Source organism: Callorhinus ursinus, unplaced genomic scaffold, assembly GCF_003265705.2.
Source record: "Callorhinus ursinus isolate GAN/ISIS: 27379988/994484 unplaced genomic scaffold, GSC_fseal_2.0 scaffold4, whole genome shotgun sequence".
In the NCBI taxonomy this organism is placed as follows: domain Eukaryota; kingdom Metazoa; phylum Chordata; class Mammalia; order Carnivora; family Otariidae; genus Callorhinus; species Callorhinus ursinus.
Genome location: NW_027397066.1, coordinates 32,348,966 through 32,375,424, shown reverse-complemented (window position 1 = coordinate 32,375,424; position 26,459 = coordinate 32,348,966). Strand labels below are relative to the sequence as shown.

Genomic DNA, 26,459 nt, shown 5'->3' with positions numbered 1-26,459 from the left:
ACAATCATCACTATTTGAATGAAGAATCATTTGGTAATTTTAAAAGTGAAACTCCGATGTGAAACTTTCATTTCCTCCAGAAGCAATAAAGTAAGTGGTTGTAAACCTCAAACCCAATTTTTTGCAATTTATACGGACGACTGTGGCTTTCTTTAGCACCTGACACAGATGTCTTAGTTTCAAAGCTGAGGTATCTGCTTCATAAACAGTATTTTTAGACTTAGATTTTATTAGGATGGGTTTATGACTTTTGTATATTAAGATATTTACAAAAGATTACATAAAACCAGGAAAGTCTATAATCTTATTAAAAGAAAACTTAAGGTGTCTGTGTACCTCATTTATCTGCTTTGTTTATTTGCTTAGACACAAAGCTATTTGTGTGTGTGGGGGTGTGTTTGTGCACACATGCATGCGTGTGGATAACACTTATTTGGGATTTTTGACATTTTAAGAGTATGACATTTACCGCCAGGATCTAGGAAATAATTGTTAACTTTCCTATACTTCACAAAGTGCTTTTAACAGGCATTTTCCTCCCTAAAATAGATAGGTTGGAACAGGTAAAAAGGATTGAAAACTCAAGACTATAACCATTAAGGGTAGGAAGAGCAGAACACCTGGTTCTTGAACCCCATTCTTAGGAATTCAGATCCTTATTCAGGTTTCATTATTCTGTGTTCCTTATATCCTTGCCTGGGAGCAGAGATAATTGAAAATAGACATGTGTCAATGATATGAAGGTATAATAGTTCATAAATGAGGGGAAGGGAAGCTTTTTACTGAGCCCAAATTAAGTAATTCTCATAAAGCATAGGTAGTATTAGTTCCACTTTACTGATGGGAAAACAGATTAAAGTAACCTGCCCAAGGTCACACATAAAAATAACTACAGCAGAGATTCAGACTGAGGCTTTCTGATTCTAAGGTCTCTTCCCATTCTCTACACCATACTTTCTTCAAAGCTAAAATCAAAAGTAGGGAAGGATATGTATGCAAAAGATAAAAGTGAGTGATTTAAATTGTAAATTAGATTGTAAATGTTTCATTATGATTGAATTTTAATTCAGCAGCATAACAAGGGGATAGAGCAATTAAAGAGATTATTGTAATAAGCATCAAAATATTTTTTGAGAATTTGGAAAAATCATATAAAGAAAAGTAATTTCTAAGGTTTTTAGTTATTAAGGTCTTAAATGATCAGGGTTGTGAGAGTTATCTTTCTCTCAAATTGGAGTATAAATCCCATGGTCAAGGATTATACTCTTCAACATTTGTCTTCTCCCTCACTCTGCCTGGAGTGGTGGGATGAGCATATGCATGTATGAACAATAAATACTTGTTACTTGCCTCTTTAGTAATTGTGCTGTTGTTAAGAAAAATTTCACTTGCTTATTTCTGTCCTGTTTTTGGCCAATTCTGAGAATTAATATTATTTTTCCTTGGGCAAATTATTTTTAACTTAGGTAATTTTATCAGTTAATTTTTGCATGTGAAATGAATGCTGTTGCACACATGGAACTATCTGATTATGAAGAAATTATTGAAGGTAAACCAGTGTGTGTGTAAAGCCGTCCCTTTTTGTAGTTGAAATTCAAATTTTGTGCAGTTAATGTTTGTTTACGCATGTCGTTTTTTTGCTTTTAGGATATTCGGAAATTCTTTGGGGTTATACCAAGTGGAAAGAAACCTGTAAGTGAAACAGTAAAGAAGAATGAGAAAACAAAGTCCGCTGAAGAAACTTTAAAAGCAAAGAAAGGAATAAAGGAAATCAAGGTCAGTTTTCTAGATGCAATACTGAATCGTGTAAAAAGTTAAATTCAGTTCCTAGACTTGATATGTTGGGAGCCTGAGGTAAATACAGATTCCAACCCCTTTTGCAGAGGAAGAAGATAAGTGTATTTCTAATTAGTGTAGCTCACTGCATTCGTTGCTTGTTTTTCTGAAGTAGAGATGGAAGCCTTTTTAGTTGTTAAAACTTTGCATTTTGTGACCAAAGTTTGTTCTTAGAGACCTGAGCCCCAGGTGAAAGGTGTTGGGCTTCCGGTGAAGGAAGGCTTTGGAGGAAAGCTTTATTCTTTTCTCTGTCTTCCTTGGGCCTCAGAATTTAAGGTACAATGTCATTGTAGGAAGCAGGCGATGGCTACAATAGGGTGTCTGAGTTAATATTATTCCACTTTGTGTAAAATGTAAGAATTTTGCAAATCTACAGGTCTGTTTATCACCACTTCATCTTTTATGTTTTACTTGTCATATATATTATATTTACATTTGTTAATACTCCACATTCAGTGTAATAATTTTTGCTCTAAACAGACACATATTTTAAAGAAATTAAAAGGAAAAATGGTCTTTTATGTTTACCCACATATTTGCCATTTCTGGTGCTTTTCATTTCTTAGTGAAGATAAGAATTTCTGAATTTCTATGTCATATCATTGTTTTTAAACCTGAAGAGTTTTCTTCATCATTTTTTTTAAAGATTTTATTTATTTGACAGATAGAGACACAGTGAGAGAGGGAACATAAGCAGGGGAAGTGGGAGAGGGAGAAGCAGGCTTCCCATAGAGCAGGGAGCCCGATGTAGGGCTCAATCCCAGGATCCTGGGATCATGAGCTGAAGGCAGATGCTTAATGACTGAGCCACCCAGGCCCCCCATTCTTTATCATTTCTTGTAGTATAGATCTTTTGGTAACAAATTCTGTTAAGTTTTTGTTTATTTAATAATATATTTTGTTTTCATTCTTGGAGGATACTTTTGCTGGTTATAGAATTTTGGATTGACAGTTTTTTGTTTCGGCACTTTGAAGATGTTTCATTGTCTTTTGGTCTCTTTTTTTCTGGAGAGATATTAGCAGTTGTTTGTATTGTTTTCTTTTGTACATTATGTTATTATTTTTCTTATGCTGACTTTAGGATTTTATCTTTGGTTATTAGCTTTGACTGTGGTATGCCTGGGTGTGGTTTTCTTGTGTGTATCCTGTTTATGGTTTCTGAGCTTCTTGAATCTATAAATTTATAAATCTCACCAAATTTGGGAACTCTTTGCCATTTTTTCTTCAAATGTATTTCGGCCTCATTCTCTTTCTCCTCTTCTGGGATTCCAGCTATACACATATTAGAATCTTGATATTGTCTCATAGCTCATTGAGGCTTCTTCATTTTTATCCTTTTTTTCTCTTCGGATTGTATAATTTCTCTATTACTGTCTTCAGGTTCACTGATATTTCTTCCTCTCCAGTTTGCTGTTACACCTATTTAGTGAATACTTTATTGTGAATATTGTATTTTTTTCAATTCTAGAATTTCCACTTGTTTCCTTTTCATACTTTTTATTTCTCTTCTTTATGTTCTTGAATGTAGTTATAATAGCTACTTTAAACTTTTGTCTGCTAATACTAACATATTAAGATTGGTCTCAGTTAAATGCCTTTTCTCTTGAGTCTGTGGCTTAAATATTAGTTCGGGCTCCTGTGACAAAATACCATACACTGGATTGTTTAAACAACAGGAATTTATTTTCTTACAGTTCTAGAGACTAAAAGTCTATGATTAAGGTTCCAGCCAGTTCAGTTCCTGGCTAGAGCTCTTTCTGGATCATATATGGCTACCTTCTTCTGGGTCCTCACATAACCTTTTCCTGGTGTGAGCACATGGGGAGAGAGAGAGCTAGTGAGTGTGTAGACACATGTGTGTGAGTGAGCTCTCTGGTATCTCTTCTAAGGATATTAAGCTTATCAGTTCAGAGTCCCATCCTTATGACCTCATTTAACCTTAATTACTTCCTAGAGACTCCATCTCCAGATACAGCCGCAATGGGGGTGAAGGGGCTCAGCATATGAATTTTGAGGGATACAAGCATTCAGTCCAAGCATTTTGCCAATGGCCCCCCAAATTCATGTCCTTCTCATATGCAAAATATGTTCATTCCATCTTAACAGCCCCCAAAAATCTGAACTGATTGCAATATCAACTCTAAAGTCCAAAGTCTTATCTAGATATCATTTAAATCAGATATGGGTGAGACTCAAGGTATGATTCATCCTAAGGCAAAATTTCTCTTCATCTGTGAACCTGTAAAACCGGACAAGTATGTGTTTCTAAAATATAGTGGTGGGACAGGCATAGAATAGACATTTTCATTTCAAAAGGGAGAAATCACAAGGAAGAAAGGGATGATGGGTCCCAAAGAAGTCCAAAACCTAGCAAGGCGAATTCTCTTAGATCTTAAAGCTTGAGAAAATCTTCTTTAGCTGGATGCCCTGCCTTCTGGATCCACTAGAGCAGTGGTCCCATCCCACAGCTCTGCAGGGTGGTCCCACTCCCAAGGCTTCTGGATAGAGGCTGATCTTTGAAACAAGAAATAAGACAGCCCTGATGATCTGTGAATCACCTTCATCTCCCTTTTGGAGAATAGTGCAGGTTTGCAGTTGATTCTACCAGCCTTCCTTCATTTTGTCTCTTTCATTTCAAACTAGCAGTGTTTTTGCTTGTGTAATCCCATCATCTCTTTATTGAGTGATAGTCCAGCCACACTTTTGGTGTTCTTTTTAGAACACGCATTCTCATTTTTTGCAATATAGACAAGTTGAGTATTTTCCAAATCTTTTAAGTCTTGGTTCGTTTTTGCTTAACAATTCAGTTCATTTCTCTCCTCTTGGATTTTACTGTAGAGGACCCAGGTTTTACCTTCCAACATTTTACTTAGAAATCTCCTCAGCTAAATATTCAGTTTCATTGTTCATAAGTTCTATCTTTCACAAAGCACTAAAACACAATTTAGCCAAGTTCTTTGCCATTTTATAACAAGCATTGCCTCTTTCTCCGATTTCCAACAATCTGTTCCTTATTTCTGTCTGAATCCTTACCAGAATGGTCTTTCATGTTCATATTTTACCAACATTCTATTTATGATACGTATATTCTCTAAGATGATAGAAGCTTTCACTATAGCTCTTATCTTTTCTCCCTGAGACCTTATTGGAGTTGCATTTAATGTCCATATTACTACGAACAGTCCCTTCACAGGAGCCTACATCCACATTTTACAGAATTTTTCTTTTTATGTATTTATTTTGTTTATTGAAGTACAGTTGATACTGAATGTTACATGAGTTTCCGGTGTACAGCATCATGATTCAACAACTCTGTGCTATGCTATGCTCACAAGTACAGCTATCATCCATAACTATACAACACTGTTACAGTATCACAGACTGTGTTCCTTATGTGCTATACCTTTCATCCCCATGCTTGATTCAGTTCATAACTGGAAGCCTATACCTGTCACTCCCCTCTCCCCTATTTGCCCATGCCCCCAGCCTCTGGCAACCACCAGTTAGTTTTCTGTATTTATAGGTCAGTTTCTGTTTTGTTTGTTCATTTTGTTTTTTAAATTCCACTTATAAGTGAAATTACACAGTATTTGTCTTTTGTTGTCTGACTTCACTTAGTGTAATACTGTCTAGTTGTCACAGATGGCAAGATCTCATTCTTTTTTATGGCTGAGTAATATTTGTGTGTGTGTGTGTATGTATGTTTATGTGTATATCTCACATCTTTATTGATGGACATTTATTTAAGTTGCTTTCATATCTTGGCTATTGTAAATGCAGTAAATGTAGGGGTGTATATTTCTTTTTGAATTAGTGTTTTTGCTTTCTTTGGGTAGATAGTAGTGGAATTATCAGATTGTATGCATTTCTATTTTTAATGTTTTGAGGAGCCTCCATACTGTTTTCCACAGTGGCTACACCAGCTTGCATTCTTACCAACATTGCATGAGTGTTTTTTTTTTTCCTCCGCATACTCACCAACACTTGTTTCTTGTCTTTTTGATTCTAGATATTCTGACAGGTTTACTGTGATATCTCATTGTGGTTTTGATTTGCCCTAATGATGAGTGATGTTGAGCATCTTTTCATGTGTCTGTTGGCCATCTGAAGGTCTTTTTGGGTTCTCTGCCCATTTTCTTAATCAGATTATTTGGGTTTTTTGGTGTTGAGTTGTAGAAGTTCTTTATATACTTTGGATATTAACCCCTTATTGGATATATTGTTTGCAAATATCTTCTTCCATTCAGTATGTTGCCTCTTCATTTTATTGATGGTTTCCTTTGCTGTGCAAAAGCTTTTTGATGTAGTCTCAGTAGTTTTATTTTTGCTTTTGTTTCCCTTGCTGAAGGAGGCATCTAGAAAAAAGGTTGCTAAAAGGTTGATACCAGAGAGATTACTGCCTTTGTTTTCCTTTAGGAGGTTTATGGTTTCAGGTCTAACATTTAGGTCTTTAATCCATTTTGAGTTTATTTTGTTTATGGTGTAAGAAAGGGTCCAGTTTCATTCTTTTGCATGTAGCTATCCATTTTCCCAGCACCGTTTGTTGAAGAGACTATCTTTTTCCCATTGTATATTTTTGCCTCCTTTGTTGTAGATTAATTCAGTATATAAGTGTGGGTTTATTTCTAGGCTCTCTATTCTGTTCCATTGATCTAGGCATCTATTTTGAGCCAGTACCGGACTGTTTTGATTACTGCAGCTTTGTAATATATGTTGAAATGTGGGATTATGGTACCTCCAGTTTTGTTCTTCTTTTTCAAGATTGCTTTGACTATTTGGGATCTTTTATGGTTCCATACAAATTTTAGTATTTTTTGTTCTAGTTCTGTATATGTGCTGCCGAAGCGAGCACTTTTGTTGTAGTTCTGTGAAAATTGATGTTGTCGTTTTGATAGGGATTGCATTGAATCTGTAGATTACTTTGGGTAGAATGGATGTTTTAATAATATTCTTCCAATCCATAAGCCTGGAATATCTTCATTTGTGACATCTTCAGTTTCGTTCATCAATATTTTATAGTCTTCATAGTACAGATCTTTCATCTTCTTGATTAAATCTGTTTCTAAGTATTTTATTCTTTTTGGTGCTATTATAAATAGAATTGTTTCCTTAATTTCTATTTCTGATATGTCGTGATTAGTATATAGAGACACAGATTTCTGTATATTTTCTATCCTGTGACTTTACTAAATTAATTTATTCTTACGTTTTTTTGGTGGAGTTTTTAGGGTTTTCTATGAATAGTATGTCATTGGCAAATAGTGACGATTTATTTCTTTACCAGTTTGGATGCCTTTTATTTCTTTTTCTTGTCTGGTTGCTGTGGCTAGGACTTTCAGTACTAGTACATTTATTTTTTAATTTCTTCTTTGATTTCGTCATTGACACATCAGTTGTTTAGTAGCATGTTGTTTAAACTCCACATCTTTGTGGGTTTTTTCCCAGTTTTTTTCTTGTAATTGATTCTTAGTTTCATACCATTATGGTTGGAAAAGATGCTCGATATGAGTTTAGTTTTCTTAAATTTATTGAGACTTATTTTGGGGCTTAACATGTTATTTATCTTGGAGAATGTTCCATGTGCACTTGGAAAGAATATGTATTTGGTTGTTTTTGGATGGAATGTTCTGTATATATCTGTTAAGTCCATCTGGTCTTATTGCTTCCTTATTGATTTTCTGTTTGGCTGATCTATCCACTGATGTAAAGGGGTGTTAGAATTCCCTACTATTGTCGAATTACTGTCAATTTCTTCCTTTACATCTCTTAATCTTTGTGTTATGTATTTAGGTGCTTCTATGTTTGATGCATAGATATTTACAATTCTTACATCCTCTTGTTGGATCAATCTCTTTATCGTTATATAATGCCATTTTTTTTTTAATTTTATTTATTTGACAGAGAGACACGGCGAGAGAGGGAACACAATCAGGGGGAGTGGGAGAGGGAGAAGCAGGCTTCCCCGTGGAGCAGGGAGCCTGATGTGGGGCTCGATCCCAGGACCTGGGATCATGACCTGAGCCGAAGGCAGATGCTTAATGACTGAGCCACCCAGGCGCCCTTGTAATGCCATTTTTTGTTTCTTGTTACAGTCTTTGTTTTAAAGTCTGTTTTGTCTGATAAAAGTATTGCTACCCTGGATATGTTTTTTTAGTTTCCATCTCTTCACTTTCAGTTTGTCTGTGTTTTTAGGTCTGACGTGAGTCTGTTGTAGGTAGCATATAGATGGGTCTTGTTTTTTTCCATCCACTCTATCACCCCTGTCTTTTTTTTTTTTTTCTTTTTTAACCCCCTGTCTTTTGATTGGAACATTTAGACCATTTATGTTTAATTATTATTATTTTTAAAAATTTTTATTAACATAATGTATTTGTTTCAGGGGTACACGTCTGTGATTCATGAGTCTTACACAGTTCACAGCACTTACCATAGTACATACCCTCTCCAATGTCCATCACCCAGCCACCCCATCCCTCCCACCCTCCTCCACTCCAGCAACCCTCAGTTTGTTTCCTGAGAGTAAGAGTACATTTAGAGTAATTATTGATAGGTATGTACTTATTGCCATTTTCTTAAATAATTTCTGATTATTTTTGTAGTTCTTCTCTGTTCCTTGCTTCTCTTGCTCTCTTTCCTTGTCATTGATAACTTTCTTCAGTGTTGTGCTTGTCTTTATTTTTTTGTGTATCTGTTACAGGTTTTGGCTTGTGGTTATTAGGTTCCTATATAACATCCAAGTATATGGTAGTTTATATTAAATTGATGATCACTTAAGATCAAACACATTCTAAAATAACTTCATTTTTACTACTCTCTGTCCACCTTTTCTATATATGTTATTAGATTTTACATCTTTTTATTATGGGAGTCCCCTTAACTAACTTTTTAAAATATAGTTGATTTTATTACTTTTGTTGTTTGACCTTTATACTAGCTTTATAAGTGATTGCTCTACTACCTTTACTGTGCTTGCTTAATGAAATTTTTTTATTTTCATAATTCTCTTCTAATTAGTCTTTTTTATCCACTTAAAGAAGCCCTTTAACATTTCTTGTAAAGGCCAGTTTACTGGTGACGAAATCCTTTACTTTTTGTTTATTTGGAAAGCTCTTTATCTTTCCTTCAATTCTAAATGATAACCTTGCTGGGTAGAGTATTCTTGGTTGTAGGTTTTTTCCTTTTAGCACTTTGAATATATATGTCATGCTTCTCCCTTCTGGTGTATGTAATAGTTTCTGCTGAAAAATCAGATGATCGCCTTATGGGGTTTCCCTTGTAGGTAATTATTTGCTTCTTTCTTACTGCTTTTAAAATTCTTTATCGTTAATCTTTGACATTTTCTTATTATGTGTTGTGGAATTCCTTGGGTTCATTTTGTTTGGAACTTTTTGGGCTTCCTGAATCTGGATATCTGTTTCCTTCTCCAGGTTAAGGAAGTTTTCAGCTATTATTTCTTCAAATAAGTTTTTTGCCCCTTTGTCTCTCTCTCTCTCGCTCAGCTTCTTCTGAGACCCCTGTAATGTAAATGTTTGTTTGCTTGATGTTTTCGAAGAGATCCTTAACCTGTTCTCATTTTTTAAAAAAAATTCTTTTTCGTTTTTGCTGTATGGCTTGGGTGCTTACCATTAGTCTGTCTTCCAGATTGCTGATCTGTTCTTCTGCATTCTCTAATATGCTGTTGATTACCTCTAGTGTATTTTTCATTTCATTTATTGTATTCTTCAACACCTGTCCTTTTTAATATTTTCTCTCTCTTTGTTGAAGTTCTCACTGACTTCATCCACTCTTCTCTCCAGTTGGTGAGCATCTCTATTCTATGATCATTAATTTTTTTTTTTAAGTTTGAAATGTTTAGCAGATAGCTTGGTTATCTCTGTTGCATTTAGTTCTTTTTCTGAGGCTTTGTCTTGTTCTTTCATTTGAAGCATATTTCTCTGTCTTCTCATTTTGCTTGACTTCCTGTGTTTGTTTCTATGAATTAGGTGGAACAGATATTTCTCCTAAACTTGAAGGAATGATCTTGTGTATGGTCATCCCCTGTGTAGCTGCATGTGCTTGGTTACTTTGGCTGGCTGGCTGAAGTTGTAGCTGGTGGTCCTGGGGCACTGTGTGCTGGGGTGCCCTGGTGGGATGGCCTGAGCTGAAGTGGGTGTGGGCTGGGGTGGTCCTAGGGCTCTCTGCGTAGAGGGTGCCCTGGCAGGACCTCTGAAGCTGAAGTAGGTGCAGGTTAAGGTATGCTGGGTTGCTCTGTACAGGGGTGCCCTGTGAGTTGTCTGGATCCAAAGCAGGAATGGGCTGGGTGGTCCCCAGGCACTGCACAAAGTACCCTGGTGAGTCATCTGGAACCCAAACACGTGTGTTCTTGGGGAGCTCTGCATTGGGGGTGCCCTGGCAAATTGTCTGGAGCCATAGTGGTGTTTTGGGGTGGCTTGTGTCTGTGTCACCTTGGCAAGACAGCTCGCACTGTAGGAAGTAGCCGACCAGAGATGTGGGGTGTGTTGTTTTGAGGTCACATGGGTGGGGTGTCTAGGGCTGGTGTGGGATGGGGCCTGGGGCTTATTGAGGTGATAGGCCAGCAAGGGCACTAGGACCCTGCTCCTGACCATGCTGTCAAGGTGGAGGGAGAATGTAAACCTTGGCCCCTCCAACCTGGAGAGAGTTCCAGCAGCTCCCCCATCATTTGGTGGAGTTTTAGGGCTGAATTTTTTGTAATCTAGTTACTCTTTTAAACCACGGCCTTTTTTCTCTGCCCCAGGGAAGATGAATCTGCTTATGGTCCCTCAGTAGTTTCTGTCCCTAATGCAGTTCACAGTGACAGGTGGGGGTTCCTTTCGTTACCCTGTCTCTGTTTCTCTTGCCGTTGTCTATGTGGTCTCTCTTTTGTTGTGCAGAAGCTGTTCAGTCAGCTCTCAGTTCTTCAGGAGGAATTGCTCTAAAAATAGGTATGATTTGGTTATGTCCTGTGGAGGTGAGTTCATTGCCATCTTGGACCAGAAGTGCTAGGCTTTTTTTAAGCACACACATCAGAAACTTTCCAGCCTTCATCATAACCCAGTTCCAAAGCCACTTCCATATTTCAGGTATTTTTTACTGCACCACTCCATTTCATGGTAACAAACTCTGTATGAGGATTCTCCAGAGAAATAGAATCTAGAAGGAGATTTATTTTAAAGAATTCATGCATGTGATTATGAGGGCTGACAAGTCTCTAGACCTACAGTTGGGCAAGCTGGAGACTTAGGATAGCTGACGGTATAGTTTAAGTGTGAGTCTGAAGTCCTATGAACTAGGAGATCCAGTAGTGTGATTGCAGGCTCAAGCCTGCTGGCCAAGGGTAGTAGGCTTGAGACTTAGGAATAGTTGATGTCCCAGGTTGAAGGCAGTCAGGAAGGAGGAATTCTCTTATTTGGGAGAGGGTTAACCTTTTGTTCTCTTCAGACCTTCAACTGATTGGATCAGGTTCACTCACGTTAGGGAGAGGAATCTCCTTTAATCAGTCTATTGATTTAAATGTTAGATTCACCGAAAAACACCTTCATAGAAACACTCAGGATAATGTTTGTTGTAATATCTGGGTACTTTGTGGCCCACGCAAGTTAACAGGTGAAATTAAGCATTGCAGGTCACATTTCCTACTTTTTTGTGTGTGTGTCTGGTTATTTTGGATTTATGTTGGATAGTGTGAATTATATAGTATAGGAAATTTGGATTCTGTTATATTCCTCCAAAGAGTGTTAATTCTTTTGGCTTAGCAGGCAGTTAATTTAGCTGAAATCAAACTCTGAACTCTTGTCTCCTCTTTGATGGGCAGCAGATGAAATCTTTGTTCAATTCTTTTATCCTTAGCAGGGCACTGGGAGTTGTTCCATTCATATGTAGTTCAGGAGACAGCCACAGATTTGGGCTAAGTTTACTTGCAGAATTTGAGACTTGCCTTCTGTGGCTCTCTATTTTCTGGGAGTTAGTAATAGTTGATTCTAACTCTCCCCTGTAGTCTGGTGGTGTATTTGAATTATAATAGTTCATTTATCTCATTTTCTTACAAGGTAGTTGCTTGTTCTTATACTTTTCAAATTTCAGTGTAATGAACAGAAGCATATTTCTTTTTTTTAAAGATTTTATTTTATTTATTCACTCCCCCAAATTAATTAATTAATTAATATAGCATGCACACGAGTGGGGTTGGGGCCAAAGGGAGAAGGAGAGAGAGAGAATCTCAGTGCAGAGTCTGATGCAGGGCTTGATCTCACGATCCTGAGATCATGACCTGAGCTGAAATCAAAAGTTGGATGCTTAACCAACTGAGCCACCCAGCTTCTCATAAGATTTTATTTTTAAGTAATCTCTACACCCAGTATGGGGCTTGAACTCACAACTCTGAGATCAAGAGTCATATGCTCTAACCGACTGAGCCAGCCAACCACCCCATTTCTATTTTATAATTGGTTATAGGTTTTTGTTTTGTTTTGTTTTTACTGCTTTCTTGATGCTTTTTGGGAAAATTTAAATATGTTAGAAATGTATAACTACAAAATATAATACCTTTTGCCTCAGTTATATTTAGTTTTCTAACATGAATTGGGCAGTGGTGGGCCCACAACTCCTTAACTTTTATTTGTTTCTTTCATTTTTAGTAAGCCTTTGCCTTGTAATATCTGACATCCTTTTACACTTTGTTATATATGTAGATTAGTGTTGAAAGTGGAGTTGATTAGTAATACAGCTTTTTCTGTATTTCTTTTTTCCCCATATGATGGAATTATTGTCTGGCTTTTTTTTTTCAGTTTTATTAAGAAATAATTGACATATATAGCTATATAAGTTTGAGGTGTACAGCATGATGGTTTGACTTACACTTGTGTAATGATTACGATAGGTTTAGTTAACATCCATTATTTCATATGGATATAGTAAAAGGAAAATTTCTCCTGTGATGAGAAATTTTAGATCTACCCTCTGAACAAGTTTCCTACGTATCAGATAGCAGTGTTAACTATAGTCATCATGTTGTATATTACATCCCTAGGACTTATAACTAGAAGTTTATACCTTTTGACCACCTTCCTCCAGTTGTACTTCCCCTCACCCCCTGCCACTAGTAACCACAAATCTGATCTCTTTTTCTATGAGTTTGGTATGTTTTTTGTTTGTTTTAGAGTCCACATATAGGTGGGATCATACAGTGTTTGTCTTTGTCTTATTTCACTTAGCATAATGCCTTCAAGGTTATCCATGTTGTTGCAAATGATGGGATTTCCTCTTTTTTTAAGTGTATCACAACTTTATCCTTTCCTACTTTGATGGTTACTTAGGTTGTTTCCATGTCTTGGCTATTATAAATAATGCTTCTGTGAACATGAAGGGTGCACATATCTTTTTGAGTTAGTGTTCTTGTTTCCTTTGGTTATATTTCCAGAAGTAGAATTGCTGGATCATATGGTAGTTAAAAAAATTTTTGAGGAACCTGTGTACTTTTCCATAGTGACTGTACCATTTTATAGTCCCACCAGCAGTCCAGAAGAGTTCCTTTTTCTTCATATCCATGCAGGTGTTTGTTATCTCTTCTCTTTGTGATGGTGGATCTGGCTTATTCTTTAGCCTAAGTAGGGCATTAATGACATTTTTGGGCTGTATAATTCTTTGTTGTGGAGGACTATCTTGTGCATTGTAGGATGTTTAGAAACATCCCTGGTCTACCATCTACCCATTAGATGCCATTAACCCCTCCCCCCAGTTATGACAAGCAAAAATGTCTCCTTGGGGACAGAATTACTGAGCTCAAGTCTAATGAGAAAAAAAAAACAGCTAAGTTATACAGACTTTTGTGTGTTCTAATTATACTGTGATGTTTACAGGTAAATAGTTCTTGTAAAGAAGATGACTCTAAACAGAAGCAACCAAACAAGAAAAAGAGGATCATCTATGATTCAGGTAATATTTCTTCTGGGGAGCTTTAAAGTTTTAAAATAATTTTATATCCCTCAGAACAGTGTTTTCCAAACTGATGTTCTGAGACACACAGTTCTCTCTGATGTTATAATAGGTCCTGTGAGGAGAGGGCTCTGTGCTCAAAGTTGGGAACAGTTTTATTATACTGTAGAACTTATCAGAGCTGAAATGTGTTAATGTATTAAATGTGTTTGTTCAAGGGGGTATGTAATATACATAGCATGTCTTAAACTTATTTTGAATATGGCATATTTATTGTTTAAAACTATTCATACTAACTTGCAGCTGAGCTTCTTGGAAACTGAATTTGAAAAATAGTGCTTTAGAATATATTGCTTTAGAAACAAAGATCTAAAATTTAATTTTTGTGCTTTTAATATGGTCGTCTTTTGTTGGATTTAAAATGGAACAAGCACCATATAAAATATTTGAATATACTTTTAAGATGGGGAGTGTGTATTTTTATGCATGCCTTTTATGATGTTAAAATAATGGTAGAATTCAGAAAGTTTTAGATTTTACTTTTGTGGAGAAGATCCATCTGGTGTGAATTCTTAAAACTAAAAAGGTAACCTAAGGAAACATTTATAGATTGTTAGGATTTGACAGTGATAGCAAAGATTCTGACTCCATCCTAAAAATACTTGAGTGTTTATTGTGAGTCTTCTACTGCCGTATATTGTAAGGAATTTGAAATAAATACACATCCCCATTCCCTGGGAGTTTGTGTCTTTTGGGAAACTGAAAATTTAATTACTTGATGCAGTTTAGAATAATATGAAACAGGATTTATAAATGCATGGTTCAGAGGAAAAGGAAGGACACTAAAGTTTATGAAACTTCTATTTTTGTACTACTTTGTTTTGGTTTGTATTTAAGTGTCTTGGGTGGTTAGGTTGTGGTAGACAGACCAGGGCTCCCAAAGATGTCCACACCCTAATTCCTAGAACCTGTGAATATGTTAGGTTACATGACGAAAGGGGAATTAAAGTTGTAAATGGCATTAAGGTTGATAATCATGACCTTAAAGTAGGCAGATTATCTGGGGGTGGGCCCATTGTTTTCACAAGGAAGGTGGAGGCAGGAGAGAGAGATGGAGAGAGAGAGAGAGAGAGATTAACTGTGAAGAAAGAGAACCAGAGAGATGGCCGCATGAGAAGGATTTTGCCTGATGTTGCTGGCTTTGAAGATGGAGGAAGGAAGCCATAAACTAAGGAATGTTAACAATCATTAGAAACTGGAAAAGGCAGGGAAATGGATTTTTCCCTAGAGTATCCAGAAAAGAGTCATAGCCCTGCTGACACTTTGATATTAGCCCAGTGAGACCCCTATGGGATTTCTAACTTCCAGAACTATAAGATAATATATTTATGTTGTTTTAAAATCACTACAAAAAAAATTTGTGGTGATTTGTTATGGTAACAAAAGAAAAGTAAGACAAAGGTTTAACGCAAGTAGAAGTAACCTGTGAGAATTCACAGTAAGAGTTTTGCCTTGAAATGGGCCTTGAGGAATTGGTTAACAATAATCACTTTAAAAACACACTGTATTTTACTATTTCTTTTGAGAGTTTTGTTTGATTTTCCTCTCATGTACAGATTCAGAATCAGAGGAGACAGTGCAGGTAAAAAATGCCAAAAAGCAACCAGAGAAATTGCCATTGTCTTCTAAACCTGGTAAAATTCTACGCCAGGATCCTGTTACATACATTTCAGAAACAGGTAAGGTATTGAATATGTTTATTGTTTTAGAGAGGAGTAGTGTGTGTTGTGTTCTTGAGCTTCTTATTGGTGTCTGGATGTACCTCTTTCACTTTGAATTGAATTTCTGTTCCCTTTTTTGCATTGTTTATATTTATCAGAGGAAGGCTGTAATCATCTTTGGCATTTTCTGTGGGTTAAGGGCCATTGTAAGGACCAATTACAGGGGAATTGGCCTTGGGATTTTTTTAAGGTTTTTTTTTTTTAAGATTTATCTATTTATTTAGAGAGAGTGTGGGTGCATGAGCATGAGTGGGGGAGGGGCAGAGGGAGAGGGAGAGAGAGCATCCCCAAGCAGACTCCCCACTGAGGGCATAGCCTGATGTGGGCCCGATCCTGAGACCCTGAGATCATGACCCAGTCTGAAACCAAGAGTCAGCCATTTAACTGACTGAGCCACCCAGGTGCCCCTAGATGTTCTATATTGAATAAAATGAAGTTCTGTCTTGAATCATAAATTAAAATATTATTGGTGTGTTTTAAAACTTCTTTTTTATGTAAGTTTTTTTATCTTGCATTCTAAAGTCATCATAAGCTAAGTATATAACGGTTATTCATATTTGTGATTTATAAAATCTAGCACAGGGGCGCTTGGGTGGCTCAGTCAGTTAAGTGTCTGACTTTGGCTCAGGTCATGATCTCAGGGTCCTGGGATGGAGTGCAGCGGCAGCTCTGCGCTCAGCAAGGAGTCTCCTTGTCCTTCTGCTCCTTCCCTTGCTCATGCTCTCTCTCCCTCAAAATAAATAAATAAATAAAATCTTTAAAAAGATATATAATCTAGCACAGATGTGATCTGAATTCCTTGTATTCTCTTGTGACACTAAAGACTTAGCACTGACTTTTTAAAAGATTGTTTTTGTACTTAAATTTATTTGTTTGATCTGTTTTGAGTGGTCAGAAAGCAAAAGACATTTATAAATAATTGCACACTAATCTTAAAATGGTAAAATAGTATAAATGATTGTTTCATAGAGAGTATTCCTTTATGGTGAGGAACTCTGAAGTGTCATCTGAGAAAAACTCAGATGCATTCATTGTTAAGTCATTTTGATTCTGGCATTGTTAACTACTAGAGGAAACCATAACAGGAATGAAAGGTTAGATGTAGTAATATTCAGATTCACAGAGCCTGTTGAATCATTTCCTGCATAGAAATGCTTGAAGGGGCCATGAAAGCATCTCATAGGTTACTGATTTGTTTATATTGAAGAAAACCTCTGAAACCATAATTTTTAGCACTCTGCTACTTGTATTGCTAGTGAAGTGAATACACCTGGTTTGAAGAGACAGGGTAAAAGCTACATAATTATTTTGGTACGGCATATTACAACTTAAATACAACAAACATTTATTGTTTTTTTACATCCCGGATACTAGGAGCTGGGGGTGCAAAAGATGACCAAAGACTCCCAAGTACATGGAGTCTCTTGAGGCAGCGATAAGTAGTTAGGCAGAGTGCTTGAAGGGTCTGATTTGATTTGAAGGGTGAGCAGGTGATGGAGGGAAGGACATGTCAGTTTAGGGGGATGGGATTATTTAAGGCACAGCATCCAGCACGGGGATTGGTATGTTCATAGGACACAGAAGAGACTGCTTGCCCACATGATGAGGAGTGGTGGGAGGTAGGATGAAGGAAGACCTTGAAAGCTAGGCAGATGAATTTAGACTTAACATAGCAGGGAAAAGGAAGCCATTGAAGTTTTTGAAGAGAGTTGTGGAATGATGAAAGTATTTAAGGGTGATTGCTAGATTACTAGTGTTCAGGGTGGGATGGAGAATATAGAAATTGTAGTGAGGGAAGTGAAGCTTTTAGTAGGAGTGAAGTAATGAGAGATGTAAAAAGTTTGCAATAGTAAGGGACTGATTTATAAACATTTTTGAGAAATGAGTTACAAATTAGGTATTTGGATTACCTATGGTACTATTATTAAGATAATTAGAGAATTGATGTCATTAGCATGTTTAAGGTTTTTTGTTTATTTAAAAAAATTCTTGAATATTCTTTTCTTTTTATTTATTTATTTTTTAAAAAGATTTCATTTATTTGCCAGAGAGAGAGAGAGAACAAGCAGGGGGAGTGGCAGGCAGAGGGAGAAGCAGACTCCCTGCTGAGCTGGGAGCCTGATGCAGGACTCCATCCCAGGACCCTGGGATCATGACCTGAGCCGAAGGCAGATGCTTAACCGACTGAGCCACCCAGGCGTCCCTATTTTCTTTTGTTTTTTAAGTAATCTCTACACCTGACGTGGGGCTTGAACTCCCAACCTTGAGATCCAGAGTCTCATGCTCTACTGACTGAGCCAGCCAGGTGCCCCTTGTTTTTTTTTTTTTTCAATAACAGCTTTATTGAGATATACAGTTCACCCCTAAGATTTTAATATTGGAATTTGCAGATATAGGTCAAAGTTTTTGGAGATACGAGTAAAAATAAAACTTACATGTATGGGCTGTTACTTGAGAGTGTGCAGGTACTCATGGTAGATAAATTCATCAGTAAGTAGGGAATGAAACAGGAAAGAAAAGTCCTTGTGTTGTAGAAGGAACCCGAGCCTGGAAGGTCAGAAGCCCTGCCTGAGGGTCCATCCTTGGTTCCCATCTAACAGCTCTTTGAGTCTGTCTCACTTTCTATAAAGCAGAAACACTAATTGAAAAGGCTTGTTGTGGAGACTTACTGGAATGATGCATAGGAAAGGGCCAGACCCAGTGCCTGAAGCATATAAAAACAGGCAATCCAAAGGAAAAAAGAAAAAGCAAAAGAAAAGAAGCCCACAGATGAGCTTTGTAGCTTCTCAGAGACATTTATTTGATAAAGTTGTTCAAATGATCAAAAACAAAATGTAGGTGACATGGACGTATTTTCTGTAAACTTTTTGGTAAGCTGAGATATTTCTTCATATGGCAGAGGCAGACTGACTCTTTAACCTTTTTGTTCTATTGCTAAATATCTGCTCAGGCACATTGTGCAAATGCACTCTTCTATTAAGAGATCCCCCTCTGAGATCTGGCCACCTTTGTGAAGTTTTGAATATGTGGGAGGGATTCTAGAAACAGTATGGTGATAGGTTTATTATGGAACTGAAGGTGGTGTGATCAAGCTTTCCAGTGACACCCTGGAAACGTCAAAGTTAGTGTGTAGACAGCCGTGGCCTTCAACTATGGATCAGTTGGCTATCCTTATCTTGTGATTTTAGGTACACAGAAGGGTCAGACGATTTAAGTTCTGATCACAGATTTTCTTTAATGTGGGATCATTTATTTCAGACTAAGTATTTTCGAATGTTATTTTCTGAAGAGATATCCAGCACTTTTTCTGAAATTTCTATGAACATTATCAGTGTTTATGTCATTCTGCTGGTGGCACGTACATGGGAAAGTGAACATTGTCCCCTTGTTGTAGCTGAAAATCTTGGGGTGTGATGTACCTAATAGGATGTTCAGTATTATAGTATTCTCTTTTTTTCTTAGAATTAAGATATAGGAAAAAGCTAGTTCTTTTCTTTCCTATATTTATCTTCTCATACTTTTTTTTTTTTTTTAAGATTTTTTATTTATTTGACAGAGAGAGAGAACAAGTAGGCAGAGAGGCAGAGGGAGAAGCAGGCTCCCTGCTGAGCAGGGAGCCCAATGCGGGACTCGATTCCAGGACCCCGGGATCATGACCCGAGCTGAAGGCAGCCGCTTAACCGGCTGAGCCACCCAGGCGCCCTCTTCTCATACTTTTTTATTCCTTGAAATGACAGGTGCATGGGAAGAAAAATAAGCCCTTTTTCCTCCTCATCGTAAGAGAATGAACTGTTAAAAAGAAGTCCATAATAAAATCAGAAATATAAAGAGTTTTAAGAAAGGTGCAGCTTCTTGAAATTAATAAGCTGGAAAATTCACCTTAAAATAATTTTTAAAAATGACTTAGTTTTTTTTTTTTTTTTAAAGCTAAAACTATAGTTTTTCAGTAGTGGGTCATGAATAAATATTCACATTATAAATGTAAATATTTACATTACTAGTATCAGGTTAAATAGAATATTTGGTAATAATAATTTCCAAAATAAAAATCCTAACCTAAGACTGTATTTTTTTTTAAGATTTTATTTATTTATTTGAGAGAGAGAGAATGAGAGATAGAGAGCATGAGAGGGGGGAGGGTCAGAGGGAGAAGCAGACTCCCTGCTGAGCAGGGAGCCCCATGCGGGACTCGATCCAGGGACTCCAGGATCATGACCTGAGCCGAAGGCAGTCGCTTAACCAACTGAGCCACCCAGGCACCCCTAAGACTGTTTTGTTGATTGGGAGATTGGAGCTTCTTGTGGAAAAGGATTATATGACAGTGATTCAGTTTTAAAAACTTGTTAATAACAAAAGAAACAGGGCACCTGGGTGGCCCAGTCAGTTAAGCATCTGCCTTTGGCTCAGGTCATGATTCAGGATCCTGGGCAACCTCACTTTGGGCTCCCTCCTCCATCTCCCTTCCCTCCCCCACTCACCCCCCACCCCCCACCCTGGCTCATGCTCTCTCTCTCAAATAAATAAAATCTTAAAACAACAACAACAACAACAAAAATCCCCAAAAGAAACACTTGTTGCTTCATTATTCCATATTGTATTTTTTATGAACCAGTTTTTGTTTGCTATTTTTCTTGTAGTATAGTATTTGTAGTGTTTAAGAGCATGAATCTTTATTTTATTTTATTTTTTTAAAAAATATTTTATTTATTTATTTGAGAGAGAATGAGAGAGAGCATGAGAGGGGGGAGGGTCAGAGGGAGAAGCAGACTCCCTGCTGAGCAGGGAGCCCGATGCGGGACTCCATCCCAGGATCACGACCTGAGCCGAAGGCAGTCACCCAACCAACTGAGCCACCCAGCCTCCCAAGAGCATGAACTCTTGATTCAGACTGGCTGGGTTTACCTTCATTTACCTTCCCTGTGTCTTAGTTTCCTCATTTGTGAAATGGGTTTATTACTAGTACCCACATCAGAGGCCTTTGTGATGATCAAATGAAGATAATCCTTGAAAAGCATTTAAAACAGGGTCAGGCATATAGTAAATACTCAGGAGGATTAACTGTTAGTTTTACATTTTAATTTTGTTGTGTCCCTACATCTGCTAAAGACATTTTGTTTTTTGCTTAAGTACTTAGGACTTTCTGTTGATTATGTAACTGTGCTTCAGAAATTTAGAAATTGTATTTGACCCACTTATGTTGTGGATGTGCACTGTCCACTATGGCAACTACTAGTTGTGGCTTTTGAGCACTTGAAATGTGACTAGCCCAAACTGAGAGTATGGTAAGTGTAAAGTACAGATTTCAAAGGATTAGTATGAAAAAGAAGTAAATTATCTTATTAATAATTTTTTAGTATATGTTGAAATGATAATTTGGATGTGTTGGGTTGAATAAAATACATTGTTAAAATTAATTTCACTTGTTTCTTTTTTACTTCTTTTAAATCTGGCTATGAGAAACTTTAAAACTCTATGTAGCTCACATTTTATTCCTGTTGCACAGAGCTTTATGAACAACAAGAAAAATTTAGGAAATAACCTTAATTTAGAAAATAACCTACTTCATTCAAGTGCTTTTGTTTATATTATTATACAGTTCTTTAGGCTATATTATACAGATCTATAGGCTTATTGTTTAGCTCTGTGACCTATTTTTCATCATCGCTTTTATTAAATCTGTCTTCTATTGATTTTTAAAGTACTTTGATTACATTAATCTCCCAAATTATAGGGATAGGAAAAAATGGCCTGTAAACATCTTCATAGCTAACCACTGACTCTAGTAAAATGTTCTTGTAAGTTGGTAAAAACCCAAATACTTGTTGTACTGGGTAAATATATTTACTTTCAGCTGTTTAATGAAGTGAGCGACCTTGAGTTTTGTTTGGCAAAGATGACCTTTTATTAGGCAGTTTCATCAGGGGCTGGTGTTTGGTTGAGGACGATGGGAGTTTTTCCCTGTCTTGAAAGTTGTTTATGACTGGTAATTTTAAGTGAGCACGTAATTCCAGAGACAGTGCTCTTGAGGTTATAATTATTTTCGGGATGCTAAATGGGAAAAAATTGGGAATGCGGTGTTCTCTAGTTTACCATGTAATATTAGCGACCTGTGACTTTGGAAAATAGTAGCAGAAATATTGCTTAGGATGTGTGTGTAACATTCTCTCTTGCGGATTTTTAGAAGCATATAGTTTTGCTTACCAGACAAATGGGGATAGATTATGTATAGGATAAAGAACGTTCCTTAGGTGTTTTCAGGGAAACTAGAGTGATTGAGCCTGAAAATTTCTTTGAAGTGAGAGGAAACTAAGAACTGTGTTTTACAATTCTTTGATTATACTTGTTAAAAAATAATACTGATTTGTGTACTAAGACTCTATAAAAGAAACTGAATTTATCACTTTTGGGGATGAGAATTTAGATTAATATTATTTTAAATTACCTAAGTAATTTAACCAGATTCTCACTGAAAAGGGAGTAAACAATTCAGATGAAAATGTTTTATGCCCTCATCCATCCCTTTTGCCTGAGGTAGCTACAGAAATAAAAAACATATACACACATCCATATATACACATACTTTATTTATTTGAGTGGCATTCTATTATAAAATTTCTGTAGCTTGCTTTTTCATAACGGAATGCCTTTGACTCCCTCTTTCCCTCCCTCCCTTCTTTCCTCTCCTTGTCTCCCTCCTTGTCCCTTCCTCAGCTTCTGCCTCTTTGTTTCAATACAGAAAGATTCCCATTTCATTCTTTTAAACTTCTGTATGGAATTTAATAGTATACATTCAATTTTTTTCATGTTCTTATTTTGGATATTGGATTATTGATGTGTGTACACACTTGTTTATGCTTCATTGCAGTATAATATGTTTAACAATAAATGGGTGATTCACAATGAAGAATATGATCACTTAAAAGAGAATAGTATTTCTTGAGGTTCATTTTAAGAATGTAGTTTACCTGCCTATATTGGGAAGAATAGATAGGACTTCCACTTTCCGCTTCGGGGCACAGTGCTCTTATGAGGGTTCCCCCCGCACCTCCACCAGCAGCATTTGTATTTTCCTTTTGACTTTTACTAATCTTATGGATCAAAGCACCACTAATAATTTTTTTTTTTTTAACATGTGCTACTATTAAGTCAGGTCTTTCCCAGTTTTTAGGCCCAGAAAAGGGGGACTTTACACTTACCTTAATTAAATTTCTTTCTGAAAGAAACTCTTACATCTGTTTTTTTCTTTTTAAAAGAAAAGAAATTAAAAAAAAAAAACTTTATTTGGAGAGAGAGAGCACACATGAGCACCCATGTGGTGGGGGGAGGGACAGAGGGAGAGGGAGAGAGAATCCCAAGCAGGCTCTGTGCCCAGTGCGGAGCCTGATGCTGGGCTCAGTCTCACGACCCTGAGATCATGACCTGAGCCAAAGTCAAGAATTGGACGCTTAATCCACTTAGCCACCCAGGTGCCCTGAAGCTCTTATATTTTTATCTTGTTATATTCCAGGCTTTTGTGTCCTGATCCTGTCATTTATTTAACAATACTTAACAATATTTATTCAACAAACATCATGTGTTCACTGTATGTACATAATAGTGTACTGGATAATCTATGAAATAGATAAAAGAATAAAGCATAGTTTTGTCTTCAAGGGCTTAGAGTTCATTAGGGAGATAAGTCTTTTATGTAAAAATTATATAAGGAAAAAATTAACAGTGATAAAAATATCTTCTAAGGTTATTGAGGCATGGGAGAGGTAACTTCTGTTTTGAAGGTTCAGGAAATTTCCTGGTGGAGAGAAAAGTTTGAGATAAATGTGAAAGTTTTGGAAGAATTTAACATGGAGATTTAGGTACTTTGTGTACTAGAAAGAAGAGAATAATGTGGGAGCTTGGAAATCAATAGTGCTGTTCCATATGCATTATTCATTACTTTCTAACCTATTATAGAAAGAGAAAATCTAAAAATTCAACTTATAAACTTTTACAGATTTACATGATTAATACTACCTAGTATTGTAGCTCATATATATTTTTTTAATGAAGAAATTTTTTTTTAAGATTTATTTATTTTAGAGGGAGAGAGTGTACACGTGACTGGGGGTGGGGAGCAGAGGGTGAGGGAGAATCTCAAGCAGACCCTGCGCTGAGCATGGGGCCCAATGTGGGGCTTGATTTCACCCCCCGTAGATCATAAGCTGAACTGAAACCAAGAGTCGGATGCTTAACTGACTGAGCTACCCAGGTGCCCCGTAGCTCGTGTTTTCTTAATTATGGTATCTTCTACAGAGGAGTCTCTTAACTTAATTTGAAACACCTGTGTCCAGAGTGAAAGGCAGGGAGAATTCTACCATAATGATAAAATAAATTTCGTCTTGTATACTACTGTACATTTTTTTTTAAAACACTTCTACTGACTTCATGAAATGGAATAGCATTATTATATGGCTTCTATTCCATACCCAACTCATTTGATCTTCAAATCTACCTAATATTAGGGATGACCTATTATAGAAAGCTTAAGGAAGCAATTTTCAATCTAAAGTTGCACAGAGTTTTACTGTGCAGTATAGTTCTTTGGATGTTCCTCATGTACTTATTTTTTCATATCCTCTGATTTCATATCTTCTACAGATTTGATAAACATATCTTTATTTCTTTCCAAAGCATTGGTAAAATTATTTAGTATTAAGAGACAGGTAAAGAAACCTTTTCCAAAATGGACATGGTCTATTATCAGCACCTTGGATATAGCTTTTCTGTTTCTCATGAGTGGTTCAATTACTTATGGATCTTAATAACCACTGTTACTTATTTTGTATTTCTTCATTTTGCTATAAATCAGTGCTTCTCAGTCAAGGGTGACTTGCCTCTCAGGGAACCTTTGGAAGTATCTGGAGACATTTTTGGTCATCAACGGCTGGCAGGGCAATGGCGTCTAGTTGGTAGAGGCTAGAGATGCTACTAAACATTGTATGGTGTGCAGGAGAGCTCCCTACAGAAGGATTATTTGGCTCAAAATGCCAATAATGTAGAGGTTGAAAACTCTGCCTTACCCTATCAGAAGAGAATTTGGTGAATGTTTTGTTGAACTCCAGATAGCCCTTGTTTGTAGGTTCATCTGCTAGTTCTGTAACTTCTAGAATAAAGAAGCTCTTAGGTCAGCATAGTTTATTCCTGGTAATCTCCCATCTTCTGTTGAATATTTCTTTTGACCTGCTCTTGATGTTACTGCATAGAATTGTCACCAAACCTTTCCTTTTCTATAGTTCTGTGGTTGGGGATCTGCCTTTCTCTTTTTGGCAATGAGGATTCCATTTCTTGTTTCAATCTTTAGGGACTTCTTCATTTTATAGACGATTCAAAGGTCACTGATACTGCTATAGCAATTTTATTCAGATTCACATTAACTGAAACATTTTTATAAACGCTAGATGCTTTCTTACAATCTTTTTTGCCTAATAGTTTGTTCTTCAGGCCTCTTTTAATAGTGCATGTTATGAGACCTGAAAACAATTAAGTGGCATATGGAGCACCAGAGTCTGGAATGATTATTGATGTTCTGAAGCATCTTTGAAAATGAACAGACTGTTCTTGTGATTCATATTTTACTGTCAGGCACTTGTGAAACTATGAGAGACACAGGATTGTATTCCAGAATGCCAAGGAAATAGGATTATATTAGGAAAATAGAATTAAATACTAATAAAATAATATCCACTAATAAAATAAAATCCAAATTTATATTTGGCTTTAATACTGAAACAGTTTTATTAGCTCCTCTGCTGTGCGGGGAAGTGGAATGTGAATGGAAATGGGGAATTGCATTGCCGAACCACTCCCTTTACTTTTCGTGGCGAGTCAGGTTTCCTTCTGGTGCCTGTGTCATACCTAAGAATTATGAGGTATGCGATGTACCTGTGTCCTACTGTCCAAGCCTCCCCCCTGCAACCACTTTTCTTTTTTTGTGAGAGCCAGTGGAGATGGATGCAAGGAAAGTAAGTGGTAAAATGTTCCACTTTCTCCTTCTGTGTTATGTTTTCTTAGTAATTGAAGCCAGCTGTGACTTTCCATGGACTGTTGTTACTCCTGCTGTGGTGGAGCCTCGGCACCTATGTGGTGGGTAACATCACAGCACAAGCTGGTACTTTTCCTCTTCTTTATCATTACTCACCTCCCTAGGCCTCACAAATTATGAAATGGGTTTATTTAAAAGATACAATGAACTCTGATTCTAAGAGGATTTATTGGTACTGAACCATGAGTTCTCTTAATTTCTTGATTAAAGATGAGCAGTCTCAGAGGTTTTATTTAATTATACTGAAGTACAGAATATTAGATTTACCACATAAATGGTGCAAAGATGGTATGTTTAGTTTCTCTTCCATCTACTTAATTAACAAATATTTATTGAAGACTTGGCATATGTATGAACCTTTCTCTACTTCCAAAACCAAATGACAGTTTGGATTTTTGACCCAAGGACATAATGAAAAGGAACTTTGTAGGAAAAGGCTCTAAAAACTCAGATTCCCTTTTTAGTTTTTGACTAGTTCTTGTTAAGTAAACTATTTTTAATCTCTGTAACCAGATCTCTGTAGCATGATCTCCATTAATTTGGTTTCTATGTGTTCCAGACTGAGGGAAAGAAAATCAGAATCCCAAACTCTCAGCCGGATGAGCTCCATAATTAGATTTTTTTCCCCTTTTTGGCTTGTAAGTAGATTTCTGTATGGACATGCACATTATTTTCTTTCTCTTTCATTTGTTATCCTTTCTAAATAAATGAATGTATCTAACTGAGAGTGGCAAAGCAATCTTCTCTCCCAGGCAGTTCCTCTGCTGTATGTTGGATAATGCTAGTTTACTTGGTGATTGTTACCGCATTTGAGGTTATGTTGTATATAAATA

General features: G+C 36.6%; 1 protein-coding gene and 1 non-coding gene across 8 annotated transcripts in view; one reads left to right on the top strand and one right to left on the bottom strand.

Moving 5' to 3' along the window:
* The window catches only part of RFC1 (replication factor C subunit 1), a 101,224-nt gene that overhangs the window by 14,136 nt on the left and 60,629 nt on the right, over window positions 1-26,459 (top strand). For 6 of the 7 annotated variants that reach the window (XR_012377883.1, XR_012377882.1, XM_025887019.2 and 3 more), the window contains exons 1-4: window positions 4-90; window positions 1,648-1,776; window positions 13,692-13,767; window positions 15,384-15,506. Coding sequence is in view for 5 of the 7 variants with exons in the window: in XM_025887019.2 (XP_025742804.1) it covers window positions 19-90; window positions 1,648-1,776; window positions 13,692-13,767; window positions 15,384-15,506 (400 nt within the window). In the remaining 2 variants the exon portion in view is untranslated. Of the gene's footprint in view, window positions 1-3; window positions 91-1,647; window positions 1,777-13,691; window positions 13,768-15,383; window positions 15,507-26,459 lie in introns of those variants that run through there. The other variant, XM_025887017.2, reaches the window with a different exon arrangement.
* On the bottom strand, window positions 17,783-17,855 carry TRNAQ-CUG (transfer RNA glutamine (anticodon CUG)). The gene has a single exon. It is a non-coding gene; the product is annotated as a tRNA-Gln (tRNA).